General features: G+C 33.0%; 1 protein-coding gene across 1 annotated transcript; it reads right to left on the minus strand.

Moving 5' to 3' along the window:
- Positions 1–2,462: 2,462 nt before the first annotated feature.
- Positions 2,463–17,757, minus strand: LOC132721202 (prolyl 4-hydroxylase subunit alpha-2-like). The gene is made up of 11 exons (XM_060705466.1): positions 17,430–17,757; positions 11,722–11,882; positions 10,815–11,137; positions 10,410–10,583; positions 10,030–10,089; positions 9,141–9,193; positions 8,721–8,811; positions 5,281–5,328; positions 4,760–4,870; positions 3,146–3,218; positions 2,463–2,503 (listed from the first exon to the last, which is right to left on the minus strand). Exons 1-11 carry the CDS (start codon positions 17,630–17,632, stop codon positions 2,463–2,465), a joined length of 1,338 nt encoding a protein of 445 aa, XP_060561449.1. The 5' UTR covers positions 17,633–17,757.
- Positions 17,758–18,931: the final 1,174 nt, after the last annotated feature.

Below are 18,931 nucleotides of genomic sequence, written 5' to 3' on the forward strand. Positions count from 1 at the left end.
TATGAATGGAATGATTTAAACCGTCTTTCTTTTGTTATATGACATATATATAATATTACAATAAGCACGCGCTTTACAATCCCATTCAGGGATGAATTTGTGTAAAAATATATTAAGACATTGATTCATACATTTGTATAATTATATTGTTTAGCTTTATTATGACAATATGAAACAACACGCCACGTGACTTCATGTAAATTTATACGCTCGGTTACATTCTAACCACAAACAAATGAGACGGACAAATATATTCTCAATGTAAAGCACATTTTCTTTCCTGTTTGGGGAGTAGCAATAATTCGATGTGCTGATAAAGACTCCTGAATTACACTAACCGGTAGCTATCACAGCATGCGGGAAATTCAGCTACATTTATCAGCACACGTGGTAGCTTGACACATGAAACCAGAAGTTCGTCTGCTCTCATGTTTTTGTAAACACCAGATAACGTTACTTCTCGTTTTTCAACCCATTTTTGTGATGCAAAAAATACAATGTAGATCTTTGTTGTGTAACAAGTCTATTTAAACGTCTTTTCAATTATACATGTATAAACAATATCATCATTACACCATGTTGTTGAGCGGTAACTATGATTGTATAAAACCTTGTAACACATGTAAAGAAAATAGACCCTGTGGAACAAGTCTATTTAAACCACATTTCAATTATACATGTATAAACACAAAACGTCGCAATATCATCCTTACATCATGTTGTTTAATATAAAACAAAAAGCTCTTAAAATCATAGGGGATAGAGTGCAGTTCTAAATCAGTTTTCTTTGATGTAATATATTAATACTGTTACAGTTAATATTACAATATTTAGGTAATAAAAGAAAAAAGAAATATAAAGGTTGAAATGAAAAGATTTACGAAAAATAATAAAAGGAGAGCAATGTGCATCAAAAGTGTTTGTTTAAAATAATGAACAAAAATAAAATAGGTCAAAGTAACATGTTTTTCTCCAAAAAAAGAATAATTTTGTACTTGAATTCTAATAAAAGGGTATAGTGTTACTGTACATAACTAACATAGAATTCTACCAAATTTCAAATAAATCTGTTGAAACGTCTTTAAAATGATTTTAAACAACTCAGTTAACGGCGAAGAAAATTTCGGATTCTTTCTCTTTTAACAGTGGTACATAAAATGAACAGAAAAATATATATGACAGGGTATACGGGGTTCTGTGGTAAAACCATCTTGATACAGGAGTATCATTCTGTTCATTTTATGAAACCACTGGGTGAAGGAACATCTTCATAAATGGTTTCTAAAGCAATTTTATTTATTTTTTGAAATTCTCTCGAGTCCGCATACCTGAAACAAACGTAGTATTGTTGCACTAATGGGAAACATGGCCGTCACCCTTTTAAGGCTCGAACTCGTAAGACCTCTGGAGTGAAGTAGACAGACACCCTTAACCATTACATCTCCTGGTGAGTTGTATTATATGTCTGTACTAGTCTTCTCCGTCCAATATCGTGATACGAAACACAAAATGAAGTGAAGAAATAGAATGAGATGTGTAACATTTTTTTTTAAATATTTCCTTTATTTTAGCAAAATACGTATCGTTTTCTGATTCAAGAAATATTGAAACTTTTCAGTCTTAATATGATTATAAAGATGTAAATACATTGTATTAATACATAAAATTTCCAGATTAAAATTCATGACTTGTCCATCGATCACTTTAATTTCATTTTCTTGACACAGTTTACACAATTCTTGTAAAGGCGAGACCACTCGACTTGAGATCAATGAAAACAAAATTAAATAGATGAATATCGCATAATTTGATTGATTGATTGATTGATTGATTGCTTGATTGATTGATTGATTGATTGATTGATTGATTGATTGATTGATTGATTGATTGAATAAAAACAACAACATCTCTCACACCCTTGTACACGTTTAGACATTATTTAGTCTTCATATGAAATCTAAATTCTCACCAATTCTGATACACGAACAAATAAATTCGCACTTTGTCAGTCAATACATCTAGATAAACAATACATGCATATGATTTCACCACAATGACCATAATAATGAGCCGCGTCACGACAAAACCAACATAATGGGTTTGCGACCAGCATGGATCCAGACCAGCCTGCGCATCCGCGCAGTCTGATCAGGAAAAACATGCAGTTTCGGCTGTCAGTTTCTCTTGTAAGCAAACAGCAATGGATTCCTGAATCAGACTTCGCGGATGCGCAGGCTGGTCTGGAGCCATGCTGGTAGCAAACCTATTATGTTGGTTTTGTCGTGACGCGGCTAATATGTTTGACCACATCTCATACTATACATGTTCAGTCAATAAAAATGAATTGTCAGTTAAACAAACGATTAATAGTGCATTGTTTGTCATTTTGTATTACAACAGTAGCTACCCATTTGTCTTCTTTTGGTGCAGGGAACTCCGTCATATTTCTACCGCTTATCGTTTTATTGTTGGACCCATGATTGTACCAGAATACTGCAGTACCCTGTAAAAATAAAATGTAACCCTTAACCTGATTTATATATGTGTAATGAATTTACCAATGTTAGCATTTAGAACAGTTAAGGATTTCAATATCAAAATTAAAGATCCTGTTACTTAAATTCTTAATGTTTTATATAAAAAATCTGATTCCGAAATGAAGATTTATCTATATTGTAAGTTCAAAAAAGCATTATTTGTAAAGACATAACTGAATTTACATTACATGTAAATAAAGGGAGGTAATTAGAATTCTATTTTGGATAAAGTCAAAGCTAAATTGTTCAATAAGAAATGAATGCATAGACTTAAATGATTACTTATAATGCGAATAAACATTTGCAGTACATATTTAACACATTCTTCTATGTTTGAAAATTGTTTCAGATACATGTATAAAATTTCAGATACATATATAAAATTTCACTTAAAGTGTTACATCCTTAATTACAACGCACAGGATCTTTAAGCTCTACTGACAATATTAAGCCAGACAACGACTGCAAATGATACGTCAGACAGTAGCCCGGGTTTTTTTTTTTTTTTGTCAAACTTTGCCCCCGGGGGGTTTAAGGGGGTTAATCATTTTTTGTTTTAGAAATTAAATAGGCATAGTCTAAAAATTTCACTTCGGTATTTTACTTACCGGCTACAAGGAGACACAACGTTGTCCAAGATCTGTGAACCACTGTTGCTCCGCCCATTTGTACGTCAGTCAGCTGTTATCAAAATCATTTTATTTATTGATATAATTTTCAGTTAGGCGTTTATCCTTCAGCAACAATCAGAATGTCTAAACTTTATTATATCTTTAAGTTAACCGAATACATTTTAGAAATGAAAACTGAATACTTAAAAAGACCTATTCATTCAATCTAGTTTACTGCAATTTAAATCACTATTTCACTTTCATCTCGCTATTACTACTGTACAAATCATTATTCAAACTGCCATCATCCGTAGACCTACTTTCAAAGCTGCATACCTCCAGATGAGCGAAAATATCACACTTTAAGTTTAAGGAAAAAAATCTAAAAGTTAGGTAATCATTTACATGTTATGTGCGATTAATGACTGATTTTGCACTATATATCACCATATGTCTACTGCCTTACTCACACAATAAGGGCTATTTTTACATATTTTGATCTCTTTTTTGGTAATTTACATTTGTTCTAAGTGCCGTTTGCAATGTGTAAATTATTTTCTTTGTTCACATCACAATATTTTAAATTTTAAATACATTTTCAAAATTTTCATGAAAATTAGCATGAATCTGCAGGCGTGCTGCTTTAAACTCAATGCCCAAAATTAAAGAATGTAATATATTTGTATTTGTACGTCAATGATAACATTCTAAATATAAAATATGAGGATAGATTTACAATTTATACTTTAATTATCATCATTTTCATCTGCTTTCTTATTATCACTTTATTTTCACTACTACAATGATAGCTCTTTAATATTTTCATTGTTCAATCATATTCAATTATGTTTTAAGTGTATAAAGCTATTTATATTTTACCTGTGACTTACAAAATTCGTTCAAAGTCTGAAAAGAAATTATTCCGAAATATCTGTGTGAAAGAAAGAAATCAGTTTGTATGTATTCCCTTAAGAGCCAATGACGCATATACGAAATAATTGCTAAACGGTTAAAACCCTACTTAAAATGGCAGCATAATATTTTGCTTTTACAGTACTCTTTAGTCTTTACATTAGGTGACGTATGCAACTATACAATATATTATGCAGCTGAAATTGAAACCGATTGCTTCTTACACCCCATCGGTGCGTGCACGTCGCGTATCGGAAGAAGATTTGAAGAACTAGGATGGCGATATATAAATAAAGTCCAGAACTTGTACCTGCAGACCACTGCCGAATGTCCTGACTTAAAGTTCGAGAGGATTGGCCCTACAAAGTAGCCAGGGATGGTAGAGAAAGTATGCTAGGGCGCGCGAATGTCTTAACGGGCGGATGGACCCACATTTAAACTTAACATACATACATACATACATAAATACATACATACATACATACATACATACATACATACAAACTTACAAACATAACATACATACATACATAACATACATACAGTACATACATACAATACATGTACATACATATACATACATACATACATACATACATACATAGAAAACCATATCATACAGTACATACCATATTTATACATACATACAAACATACATACGATACAATACATACAAACATGAAACCGATTGATACATACATACAGACATACAGACATACATACATACATACATACATACATACATACATGAAACCGATTGATACATACATATATCCTGAAACTGGCAGTATCGATGGAGTCTGGTATTACCTGCAGAAAATATATATCAAAATTAGTCAATAAGATTTCAGAAGTACACCGTCCCATTTAACTCAAACTGCGTTAAAGTTCGGAATATTTATCCGAGCAATTTCAAGTGTCTTACAACAGTTACAAATACAGTTTAGAGGTAGTTTAGATAGTATTTTTAGTTGCAATATTTAATAATAACATATGATTTAAGAAATATATATATATGAGATTAATAATACTAAAACAAAATTAAAATAGTGTAAATTATATTTATAACATTAAACCACCTAACAACAAAGCCCACACATTCAAATAATTATAAAAGTATTTAAATGTATTTTCAGAGATTTTGTAAGTATATATCGATGCTTTTTCCGTCTAATATTAAAAAGACTTTCATAGTTGTACTTTTATTTCATATTACTTACTTGATTATCTTGATAGGGGATATCCTTGTAAAACTTGCCACCACTTATCTGGAAATAAATTATATAACCATATAAAGGGAGGTAATGTATTGCTTTAAAGTGTAACACAATCCTACAAAGTTAGTACCCTTTGTATAATCATGGAGGGATTTTAAATAAATTAACGGCGAGAAATATTTGCAGATTGTGGAAATTTACACCGGACGCATCCTTAATCAGTTCATGTTTCATTAAGCATTTATCTTAATCTGCGTGACAGAACTATGTGCATGCATATTTCGGAAGATAAACTGTATTGACTTATTTTATGATCAAACAAATCGTAATTATATTCTAATTATTGATTACCTCACTTGATGACATTCTCGCTCAACGAAGTTACTTGATTGATTTTTGTACTAGCAATAACCTTTTTATCAATAAACTGGAAGAGTTGGAACTGATTATTTAAATACATGTACCACATGTAAAGGATGTAGTACCCGGTAGACTATTTTGGTGTGTACAGTAAAGCTTTTTGAAATTATTAAGAATACTACATGTAGAGACTTTTTCTGATCTCTACTCAGATGTCCATAATCCAGTTTGTCTTAACCTTTAGTCTTAGACAAAATGCTGATTTGATAAAACCAATACAGAATGTAAACAAAATCAAAGACACGCTTTGTCAAAGCTATGGGATACTAATGTAAATACAGATGACTTTAATAAAAATAATAGATCAAAATAAAATACAAAACATAATTGATAATCTTAATTCAATAAATTGACTCAAAAATGGTCACTCAGAAAAATATAGATGTAGTTGTACCGGAACATTAACTCCCTATTTTTGAACACAAATGTAAACTCACATTTTGGATCACAGAAAATTTATAAGAAAAAGAATAAAAAGGGGAATGTTTTCAAAGCCTTGGTTTAAACCAGGAATGTTTCAGGTGTAGGAACCAATACCATATTGCACCGCAAATTGTATAATAGAAATAAAACAGAGAAGAAATAAATCCATACTACGGAATGTAAGCAAGCAGTATAAATATATGAATAAATGCAACATATAAATCATTCAGAAATAACAAAAATTGAACATTTAAGAAATATAAAAGGGAAATAATCCAAAAGAATTTTGGAATACAATAAACAATATCAATAAAAAAGATATAATCAACAACAAGCAAACATAGAAGATCTTTACCAATATTTTTTTAAAATATAAATTGTCATGAAATAATGAAGAAAATGAATACCAGAGACGAAGAATTAAATAGGATAAATGAAAATAAATGAAGATATAAATATCGCAATACTGAAGAGGAAATACTTTAAAACTGTAAAAACATTAAAGAATAACAAGAGCCCTGGGGTTGACAAATGTTCTTTATGAGCATATTAAATGCAGCATAAATACTATGCTACCTGTTTATGTAAGGCTATTCAATTTGATTCTTGACAATGGTATAATACCTGAATGCTGGACTGAAGGTAATATCATACCAATATATAAAAATAAAGGAGATGTAAAATCACCAGAAAATTATAGACCTATTACCCTACTAAGCTGCTTTGGAAAACTATTTACTACAATAATCAATAATCGCTTAAATAAATTCTCAGATGAAAATGACCTGATAGGAAACTGCCAAGCTGGATTCAGAAAAAATCACTCTACAACTGATAATTTGTTTATTCTAAACTGCCTTATAGATTTACTATCTGAACAGAAAAAGAAATTATTTTGTGTATTCATAGACTTTAAGCAAGCATTTGATACAGTGTGGAGGCAGGGACTTTGGCAAAAATTATTGAAATATAATATTAATGGAAAATGTTTTACTGTTATCAAGAATATGTATCATAATATCAAATCAAGAATCAAATCAAATAATGAATATTCAGATTTTTTTCCCTGCATGAATGGAGTGAGGCAAGGAGAAAATCTCTCACCTTTATTGTTTGCAATTTATTTAAATGATCTTGAAAATTATCTCTGCAGTGAAAATGTAAAAGGTATTGAATGTAAAATAAGCCACAAAGAGTTTGGGATGTACTTTAAATTGTTTATTATTTTGTATGCTGATGACACTGTTCTACTGAGTGAAACTAGTGAAAATTTACAAGAAAATTTAAACATATTTGATAAATACTGTAAAGAATGGAAACTTCAAGTAAATACCCAAAAAACTAAAGTACTCATATTTGGCTCAAGAAGCAAAAAATATAACAACTATTTTAAATTCAATGAAACCATATTAGAAACAACAAATGAGTATAAATATCTAGGTCTCTATCTTTCACGGACCAAAAGTTTTAAAAAAAACTAAACAACATATAGCTGATCAAGCAAATAAAGCTATGTTTTCATTACAAAAAAAGATTAGGTCTCTTAACTTGACCATTGATTTACAAGTCGACCTCTTCAATAAAGCTATTAAACCCATCTTGTTGTATGGCTGTGAGATATGGGGATTTTCAGGCAGTAAAGAACTTGAAAAAATACAACTAAAAATTCTTTAAAATGATACTCAATCTTAAAAAGACAACACCTTCATACATGATATATGGTGAATTAGGAGTAAAACCTTTATATATATATATATATATATATATATATATATATATATGGTCACTAAAGGCAATACAAAGCAAATGTACTAAAACCAAATCAAAGATATTTTACCAGGATATATCTAAATCCATGAACAGTGATGAAAAAAAACAAAAACAAAAAACTACTCTCTACAATAGGCCTACAACACTGCTTAAATCACAAAAAAAAACACTTACATTGCAGGTTCAAAAGGTCACGCACCCATGTAAATCCACAAAAAGAATAATATCACTTCTGTTCAATATAAATAAGTCAGATATCAAACTGACAAACACTTAAACACCAACTGAATGACACACTCTTGCTTTTTTCCATCTTAATTAAATTCCAACATTGAAACTCATAGATTTTTGGCATTTTATATTGTTAAACATCCAACATAAATCAATAAAATAAATAGTTTTTTTTCTTAACGACAACGCACACTTCTATTGTTACTTCACGTGCCGTCCACCACCTGTCCGAACCTAATGACCCGATTTAATCATGCGACAAATCTATTTATAGGCATTCTCAGTTACGTAATTACTAGGGTACTGTTGCACTGAATTAAAATGTAGGTAAAAAAAAGGGCAAAAAAAACAAAACATTATTTTTTCTATACTGCAGTATGTGTCTGAATTGTTTAATTTTCGTTAATAATTCTTATGAATGAACTGTATTAGAACTTTGTGTTGCTCTCTGCTATGCATGTGACTATTTGTATGTAAAATAATTGACATGTATTATCTCTTGTATTTGTATGTATGCAAACAGAGAATATGTAAATAAAACTTGAAAAAAATTGAATTGAATATTGCTGTTTGAAAATACATATAAATCGGTAAAATACCTGTAAATGTTTGAACGTGTTAGATTTCAATGACGTCAGTGCTTCAATATATCTGTATATAATTTCTCTCTCCGTTGAATTCTCGACAGTCCTATCAAATTAAAAAGAGAACTGTTCTTTTAGTTCAACTACATTTTGCAACGACCTTTGTTTTGCAAGATAGGTGTCCGGTTATCAAACCTTATATGCGTATTATTTTACCGGGTAAAAATCTGCTCTAAAATATCGTTTAATCTATTATAGTTATGGGTACAGATTATAAATTAAACATATTCATGTCAATCGAAACTATGAAAATTGTGGAACTAAATAGAATTGTACAGAAAGTTAACATATTTTTGAGCATTCTCTGAGTATACATCTTGACCACCGATTTTCCTGGAAACAATATATTCGTCCGATACAAGAAGTACACTTCACCTTACACCTAGTTTCTCTTGATCTTTTTGTTTCTGCCACGTGGACTTGTTGACCTGTTAGAGATAATATATATAAAATTGAATTTCTTTTACTATATTTGATAACATTTCTTTTCCTGTAATCATATACATAAATGCCATTAGACATCTTACAAAATTCCTGCTTATATTTCACGGCATTATGTAAAATTCCAGAAAATTTTAGTTATTTTATAAAAATTTTATAAAATAACTAAAATTTCATTTAATGACGAAAACACCTAGTTATTTTACAAAATATTTAAACATTTCAGGGATTTTTACAAAATGCCTCCTTTCAGAAAATGCCTGTAACATATATTTAGATTTAGACGCGATATTAAATTTTTACAAGGTTGACTGATTAATCAAATGTCTATATTTGTGTGTATGCAATCACATGCATACAATGACCCTATGAAGTTCGTAAAGTGATGTTCAGTCATTACTTATGGTTGAAGATCTACTGTAGCTTTGGGTACGAGCGGAAATCTAAGTAAAACCACTCATATTCAATTGTAGTAGATCTTACGGTGACGTTTTAGGTTAAGTCTGCATTTAGGATATCATAATTTTATAAACTTTCTCAAACTCTAAAATAGTATTTGCATTATTTTTATTGTAAAGAATGATTTGTTATGTGAATCGCATGACGATATAAATAATATGTTGTTGTTGTTTTTGTTGTTGTTGTTTTGTGTGGGGGATATAACTTAACAATAACAATATAAAAAGTAAACGTGCATTCAATTTGCAGACATGATGGAATTTAGCGGAGTATTTAAAATGCATCTCTTTTTAAGCATTATACCAGGTTTATTTTAAAACATATATCAGTAATTAATAAAGATGATAGGTTAATTAAAACCTACCCGTATTCGACGGACGCCTGATTTCGAACTAACCGTTTTACGAAATGGTTGTCTGTTTTGCTTATAAGAAAGTAAAAAAATAGCATCAATTTATACAGAATAAAAAATGCATTATACAAACAAATAAACCCAATGATTACAGGTGTAATCTTAAGAAATTTGACTAATTAAAAATGATCTCTGATAAGTAATTACCAGAATAGTGCTTGAAATACATGGGATGTTCGAGATATTCGATATTTTATTCCAAAATGATTTTGTTACTTATTTGACTGAACTAAATATTTGATTAGCTGCTTATTCCTACAGCAAGAAATAATTGTTAACTTAAAATCTTCTACAATTACTGTTCCTATGAAACAATTAAGATAGAGTATTACCCCTTCTGTGACGGATTTCATCAGTTTTGTTAGAATATCTCGGCTAAATAATTCGTGATATACAGCAATAACAGGGTCCAAGGACAGCAGTTCTCTTTTCACAGGGCGGTAAACAAGTAAAGGGTGATTGTTTGAGATATATTGACAGAATAGTAATTTGTTTTGCGCTTGTGGCTGAAATGTATACATGTAAACCATGTTTTAAAAACCAACTTGAATTTTTTTAAGTTCTTATCATGAAAGTAGAAAATTACACATGATTATATATGATACGATTCAAAAGAAACGATAAAAGGGACAAAATGTAAGCTCTGACTTCTTCTAACTATCTATAGTTGTCATTCTTAGGTTTTATCAAAGACGAAAATTATTTTTGAGAGCTGTCGTCAAGATGCGTTATTATACCTTTGCAGACATCTCAAAAGCTTTGTTTAATATGACATCTGAACTTGTACTTATATCCCCTATAGATGTCTTCATCAACGCCTCCCCCATCCATTCCCATGCCAGGTCATATCGTTGTAGTTGATAAGCCCCCACCATCATATCAAAGCATTCTTGTGCGGTCATCATATCTCTGACATCCCCGAGGGATATACCGCCAGCCATATCATTTGTGTTTATGTCATACTCTATTTGTAGCTCCAATATACCACGAACTGTTTCTTCAATGTCGTCTGCTTGCACGGCGGGTAAATTGCTTGTGATTTTGTCCATTTCTTCACGTTCTGTTTAAATGCATGTTATTAAACGCGGAAGCTGAATATTTACTTGCGATCAGTGCCGTCTGCTAGTCGCTATTCAGTCAGTAAATAATAAGAAATTTTCCTCCTAATACATGTATTTGAAATGTTTTTGTCCAGTTTAAAAGGACAAGTCCATTTAAAATATTTAGCGTGATAAGAGTTAAGAATGCGAAATCATAGTTATAATTCCAGCTTATATTTTAAACAAAACAATAAAATAAAACGCACAAATACAACAAAATTATGAAAAGGCTTCTAAATTTTTTACAGATGGCTCCATAATTTACAAAGCCATTTGAAATCTTACAGTGAATAATTTAGTTTTAAATGAAGGAAAGCATTTTTTTAATAATATTTAAGCCGTATATTATCTAACGCTCAGAAATTTGTTATCATTCAAGTAAAAACGATCCAATACGCCAGTAATAATATTGTCCATTTAGATACCCCCAATAACAACTATTACCATAATTTTATGTATGAGTTATATACCATTTTTTGATTTACATAGAAAAGTAGAAAAAAAAAGATAATCAAAACAACAATAAATAAACAATAAAAGATACCTTGCTCGTATAGGCTAACTTCTTCAAGCAGTTTCATGGCCGTTTGATTGTAAATAACTGAATGGTTCCTTATGAACCTGTAGGCGTTCAGTGGGTGATGAACTGTGAAATTAGGGTCTCGGATCTCTTCGCCGGATAAGTCATCTAACTCGTTTACTAATCTGAAAAAAAAGACCAGATCTGCAGTTGTTTACAACGGTGAGCGAGTTAAAGAAACTTTAATACACAAATGTGTGCACCCATTTCTAAATCTACAACCTCATACACATATACAGTATATCTTGTTTAACCCATTACTTCATGAGCATTTTGTGAAAAATGGCTGTTTTCATTGAAAAGTCTCCCGTTACAAGTTCAAATTGCTATAATACTATAAAAACTGCTTCAACACTAATCAAACTTGGCACAAATGTTGACTGGACCATTGCCCTTGCAACAACATGCTCAAGCTTAAATTTTCTGTTACCATGGCAACGAGGGGACATCTCAAAATTGCCAAAAATCACTATTTTGCGTTGATTTTTTCCATCATAATTGATTTCAAAGTGCTGCAACTTCTCAATGGATTGAGATAGAGTCAAATGCTTTTCAGCGTTGGTTACACGTTACCTTATGATCAATCTGAGGTCATTTATAGCCTCTCACAAGTCCAAAATTTTCTTGGCGATGAGGGGGACTCCGCCCCCCTTCAAACCCCCCAAACAGAAGGGGGCGCATCCCCCTTCTGCCAACCCCCTGATGTATCTTTTGGTTGGGGGGGCCGCGCCGAAAAAGTGGTCACTTTTTTTTACAACATTTCTCAAACAAAAACAAGTGTTGGGGGCCTAAATAAGGCATTTTTTCAACATTTGAGACAACAAAAAGGGGGGGGGATGAAAAAGGCGTTAAAAGGCGTGTATATGAAGTAATGGGTTAACAGAAAATGATGAAAATACTTGAAATTACCCTAAATCGCGTTTTTCCATGTTTAAACATGGCCTGTCATATAAATTTGAAGAAAAATTGTTGTTTTGTAGATTTTTTTATTTTTTTTATTAACCCATTACTTCATGAGCATTTTGTGAAAAATGGCTGTTTTCATTGAAAAGTCTCCCGTTACAAGTTCAAATTGCTATAATACTATAAAAACTGCTTCAACACTAATCAAACTTGGCACAAATGTTGACTGGACCATTGCCCTTGCAACAACATGCTCAAGCTTAAATTTTCTGTTACCATGGCAACGAGGGGACATCTCAAAATTGCCAAAAATCACTATTTTGCGTTGATTTTTTCCATCATAATTGATTTCAAAGTGCTGCAACTTCTCAATGGATTGAGATAGAGTCAAATGCTTTTCAGCGTTGGTTACACGTTACCTTATGATCAATCTGAGGTCATTTATAGCCTCTCACAAGTCCAAAATTTTCTTGGCGATGAGGGGGACTCCGCCCCCCTTCAAACCCCCCAAACAGAAGGGGGCGCATCCCCCTTCTGCCAACCCCCTGATGTATCTTTTGGTTGGGGGGGGGCCGCGCCAAAAAAGTGGTCACTTTTTTTAACAACATTTCTCAAACAAAAACAAGTGTTTGGGGGCTAAATAAGGCATTTTTTCAACATTTGAGACAACAAAGGGGGGGGGTGAAAAAAAAGGCGTGTATATGAAGTAATGGGTTAACAGAAAATGATGAAAATACTTGAAATTACCCTAATCGCGTTTTTCCATGTTTAAACATGGCCTGTCATATAAATTTGAAGAAAAATTGTTGTTTTGTAGATTTTTTTATTTTTTTTATTAACCCATTACTTCATGAGCATTTTGTGAAAAATGGCTGTTTTCATTGAAAAGTCTCCCGTTACAAGTTCAAATTGCTATAATACTATAAAAAACTGCTTCAACACTAATCAAAACTTGGGCACAAATGTTGACTGGACCATTGCCCTTGCAACAACATGCTCAAGCTTAAATTTTCTGTTACCATGGCAACGAGGGGACATCTCAAAATTGCCAAAAATCACTATTTTGCGTTGATTTTTTCCATCATAATTGATTTCAAAGTGCTGCAACTTCTCAATGGATTGAGATAGAGTCAAATGCTTTTCAGCGTTGGTTACACGTTACCTTATGATCAATCTGAGGTCATTTATAGCCTCTCACAAGTCCAAAATTTCTTGGCGATGAGGGGGACTCCGCCCCCCTTCAAACCCCCCAAACAGAAGGGGGCGCATCCCCCTTCTGCCAACCCCCTGATGTATCTTTTGGTTGGGGGGGGGGGGGCCGCGCCGAAAAAGTGGTCACTTTTTTAACAACATTTCTCAAACAAAAACAAGTGTTGGGGGCCTAAATAAGGCATTTTTTCAACATTTGAGACAACAAAAAAGGGGGGGGGTGAAAAAGGCGTTAAAAGGCGTGTATATGAAGTAATGGGTTAACAGAAAATGATGAAAATACTTGAAATTACCCTAAATCGCGTTTTTTCCATGTTTAAACATGGCCTGTCATATAAATTTGAAGAAAAATTGTTGTTTTGTAGATTTTTATTTTTTTTTTATTAACCCATTACTTCATGAGCATTTTGTGAAAAATGGCTGTTTTCATTGAAAAGTTCTCCCGTTACAAGTTCAAATTGCTATAATACTATAAAAACTGCTTCAACACTAATCAAACTTGGCACAAATGTTGACTGGACCATTGCCCTTGCAACAACATGCTCAAGCTTAAATTTTCTGTTACCATGGCAACGAGGGGGACATCTCAAAATTGCCAAAAATCACTATTTTGCGTTTGATTTTTTCCATCATAATTGATTTCAAAGTGCTGCAACTTCTCAATGGATTGAGATAGAGTCAAAATGCTTTTCAGCGTTGGTTACACGTTACCTTATGATCAATCTGAGGTCATTTATAGCCTCTCACAAGTCCAAAATTTTCTTGGCGATGAGGGGGACTCCGCCCCCCCTTCAAACCCCCCAAACAGAAGGGGGCGCATCCCCCTTCTGCAACCCCCTGATGTATCTTTTTGGTGGGGGGGGCCGCGCCGAAAAAGTGGTCACTTTTTTTAACAACATTTCTCAAACAAAAACAAGTTGTTGGGGGCCTAAATAAGGCATTTTTTCAACATTTGAGACAACAAAAAGGGGGGGGGGTGAAAAAAAGGCGTGTATATGAAGTAATGGGGTTAACAGAAAATGATTGAAAATACTTGAAATTACCCTAAATCGCGTTTTTCCATGTTTAAACATGGCCTGTCATATAAATTTGAAGAAAAATTGTTGTTTTGTAGATTTTTTTATTTTTTTTATTAACCCATTACTTCATGAGCATTTTGTGAAAAATGGCTGTTTTCATTGAAAAGTCTCCGTTACAAGTTCAAATTGCTATAATACTATAAAAAACTGCTTTCAACACTAATCAAACTTGGCACAAATGTTGACTGGACCATTGCCCTTGCAACAACATGCTCAAGCTTAAATTTTCTGTTACCATGGCAACGAGGGGACATCTCAAAATTGCCAAAAATCACTATTTTGCGTTGATTTTTTCCATCATAATTGATTTCAAAGTGCTGCAACTTCTCAATGGATTGAGATAGAGTCAAATGCTTTTCAGCGTTGGTTACACGTTACCTTATGATCAATCTGAGGTCATTTATAGCCTCTCACAAGTCCAAAATTTTCTTGGCGATGAGGGGGACTCCGCCCCCCTTCAAACCCCCCAAACAGAAGGGGGGCGCATCCCCCCTTCTGGCCAACCCCCCTGATGTATCTTTTGCGTTGGGGGGGGGGGGGCCGCGCCGAAAAAGTGGTCACTTTTTTTAACAACATTTCTCAAACAAAAACAAGTGTTGGGGGCCTAAATAAGGCATTTTTTCAACATTTGAGACAACAAAAAGGGGGGGGGGTGAAAAAAGGCGTTAAAAGGCGTGTATATGCAAGTAATGGGTTAACAGAAAATGATGAAAAATACTTGAAATTTACCCTAAATCGCGTTTTTCCATGTTTTAAACATTGGCCTGTCATATAAATTTGAAGAAAAATTGTTGTTTTTGTAGATTTTTTTTATTTTTTTTATTAACAGAAAATGATGAAAATACTTGAAATTACCCTAAATCGCGTTTTTCCATGTTTTAAACATGGCCTGTCATATAAAAAAATTTTGAAGAAAATTGTTGTTTTTTGTAGATTTTTTTTTTTTTTTATTAACAGAAAATGATGAAAATACTTGAAATTACCCTAAATCGCGTTTTTTCCATGTTTTAAACATGGCCTGTCATATAAATTTGAAGAAAAATTGTTGTTTTGTAGATTTTTTTATTTTTTTATTACCCATTACTTCATGAGCATTTTGGTGAAAAATGGCTGTTTTCATTGAAAAAAAAGTCTCCCGTTACAAGTTCAAATTGCTATAATACTATAAAAACTTGCTTCGAACACTAATCAAACTTGTCACAAATGTTGACTGGACCATTGCCCTTGCAACAACATGCTCAAGCTTAAATTTTCTGTTACCATGGCAACGAGGGGACATCTCAAAATTGCCAAAAAATCACTATTTTGCGTTGATTTTTTCCATCATAATTGATTTCAAAGTGCTGCAACTTCTCAATGGATTGAGATAGAGTCAAATGCTTTTCAGCGTTGGTTACACGTTACCTTATGATCAATCTGAGGTCATTTTATTAGCCTCTCACAAGTCCAAAATTTTCTTTGGCGATGAGGGGGACTCCGCCCCCCTTCAAACCCCCCAAACAGAAGGGGGCGCATCCCCCTTCTGCCAACCCCCTGATGTATCTTTTGGTTGGGGGGGCCGCGCCAAAAAAGTGGTCACTTTTTTTAACAACATTTCTCAAACAAAAACAAGTGTTGGGGGCCTAAATAAGGCATTTTTTCAACATTTGAGACAACAAAAAGGGGGGGGGGTGAAAAAGGCGTTAAAAGGCGTGTATATGAAGTAATGGGTTAAAATATAATAAAGAAGATGCATGTATATAATTTGAGGAGTTTTTTTTGAATTATTATGAATATAAAACAAAGTGACATATTTGTCTACTAAAGTCATTAAATTTATTCATATGGTTGTATTGTCTTTCAATTCGTGATCCGTCTTCTTTGGTGACTGAATTGTGCCATGTCGAATTTTCGCTCCGCGAGGCGCCAGCCAACATTTTGTCTAACTTTTGTTATGCTAAAACACGAAAATACGACAGTCGCCACTTTGTCTTATTTTCGTGTTTTCACATGGCCTCCCGCGGAGCGAAAATACGATATGGCACAAATCCACCATCATAGTAGTCCCCGAAACACCATCATCTGTTTCATAAAAACAAAATATACTCTGAATATTCCATATGGTGACTCTGGAGGTTTTCACTGGACAGGTTCATTATGTTGCACATGAGCGGAAACGGGTAGAATCATCTACCTGCCGAAACCTAGCGGTGTAGTATCATTACATTTAATGGTATTATTGTAACCCCTAACCCATAGCCGTGAGGGGAAGTTAAGCAATGGCAGTGACCTTTACCTCTCTCCCACAGGATTTGAAGCAGTAGTTTTGAGGGCCTGGTGATTCAACACCAGCGGCTTTTAACTTAATTAATGATGATATCTGCCGTATTTCTTAAAAGAAGATACAATTTGATCTATCATTTTAAATGCTTAGAATTTTTCTAAAATGCAGGTTGATCTATTATTATACATGCTTATAATTATAAGAAATTATTTACATACCCCTTTATAGTATTAAGTCTCCGTTCATGATTATACACCAGCTGTCTAAGGTCAAGAATTTGCCCCTGTCCGCCCGACTGTCGCTCCAATACCTTGGCTACAAACTGTGACATTGATACACATTCTTCAATCAACACTACACTTAATATGCCAAGTACCAGTAACGAGGTCAATAGACGTATTTTGAATATTTTCCCTATCATTCCTTCTTATTTAAAAATTTTCTTCGCGATACATTTATTTCATCGATCCAAAATAACGAAATAATTATACTTTATAAATACAAATGGTAACATATGTATTGTCATTTATAATGAGATATTTCATATCTTTTTTATCATTTATATAATGTTTTATTTTTTTCTTCCAAGCTGTCTGTCTTTTTTTTGTTTGTCTTTTTCTGTTTTTATTCATTTCTTTTCCATGTTCAAATTTTGTTTGTTTGGTTTATCCTCGGTTAGGATCGTTCTGATATCAACACACATATAATAATAATCAGTCACGTGATCAGTACAAGCGGACATGTTATTTTGAGCTCTCGATATTTTTTACAGAAAAACGGATTTAAAGTTGATATAGAACTTTTTTATGTTCACACAAGTTTGAATAAGGAATACATTATTGTGCTATGTTTTAAAACTATGACAAGAAAAAGGAATAAAGGGAGTAGTGGAAGCGAATCCGATGAGATATTGAACCCCAAAAAGCAACAAAGAAAAGAGGCCCTTCAGAGGGTACAGCTGACAATTTGAATGTAAGTGAAATATTGAATGAGGACACATTGCTATTCTATTTTGACTCTCAACATTGTGAAGTGGAGAGAAATAATATACAGTGCAAAGCTAGTGCTAACAACAAGGAGATGCCCAGAGTATGGCTTCTTTTTAGCGATATAGTAAGAAAAGAGCCCAACTTCTACAATGTCTTCGAAACAAGAGGATACTAAGGAATTATTTAAAAAACAGGTACGAAGTGAAAGTACTAAATTGGACTTGTTACTAGAGACAGTTATGGATATTAAGAAAAAGTCAGGATAGCATGAAACGTATGTTCGAATCGAAATTAGAAAAATTCCGATCTGACCTGATGGAGAGCATCGATACGAAAATACGGGCCTTACGTAACGAGTTGTCAATGGATATCAACCGAGAGAGTTATCGTTTAGAACAAGTCGCGAAAAATGTTCAAGCTATGCAGTCTCGGATTAATTACAATAGAGCAGACGACAAGTTTCACGCCAGACAGATGAAAATAAGTCACGTGATAGCAACGGATCAACACAAACATGACAGTTTAAATCCAAGCGATGACCCAGATTTAACAGTAACGGCAAGTGGTATAAAATACACTGACGGGGGGAAGATTTAATGGCGGTAGCACATGACTTGATAAGTGCTTTAGGCGATGATGTTTTTTGAATGTTTTATTACTAGGTGTACGCGGCTTCCGACTCGGGTACGTTAAAACCGCCCACCGGGTTTAGTCAAAATTTAAGGCTTTCA

This window comes from Ruditapes philippinarum, unplaced genomic scaffold (genome assembly GCF_026571515.1).
Source record: "Ruditapes philippinarum isolate M1 unplaced genomic scaffold, ASM2657151v2 ctg7388_1_1_1_1, whole genome shotgun sequence".
Classification (NCBI taxonomy): Eukaryota; Metazoa; Mollusca; class Bivalvia; order Venerida; family Veneridae; genus Ruditapes; species Ruditapes philippinarum.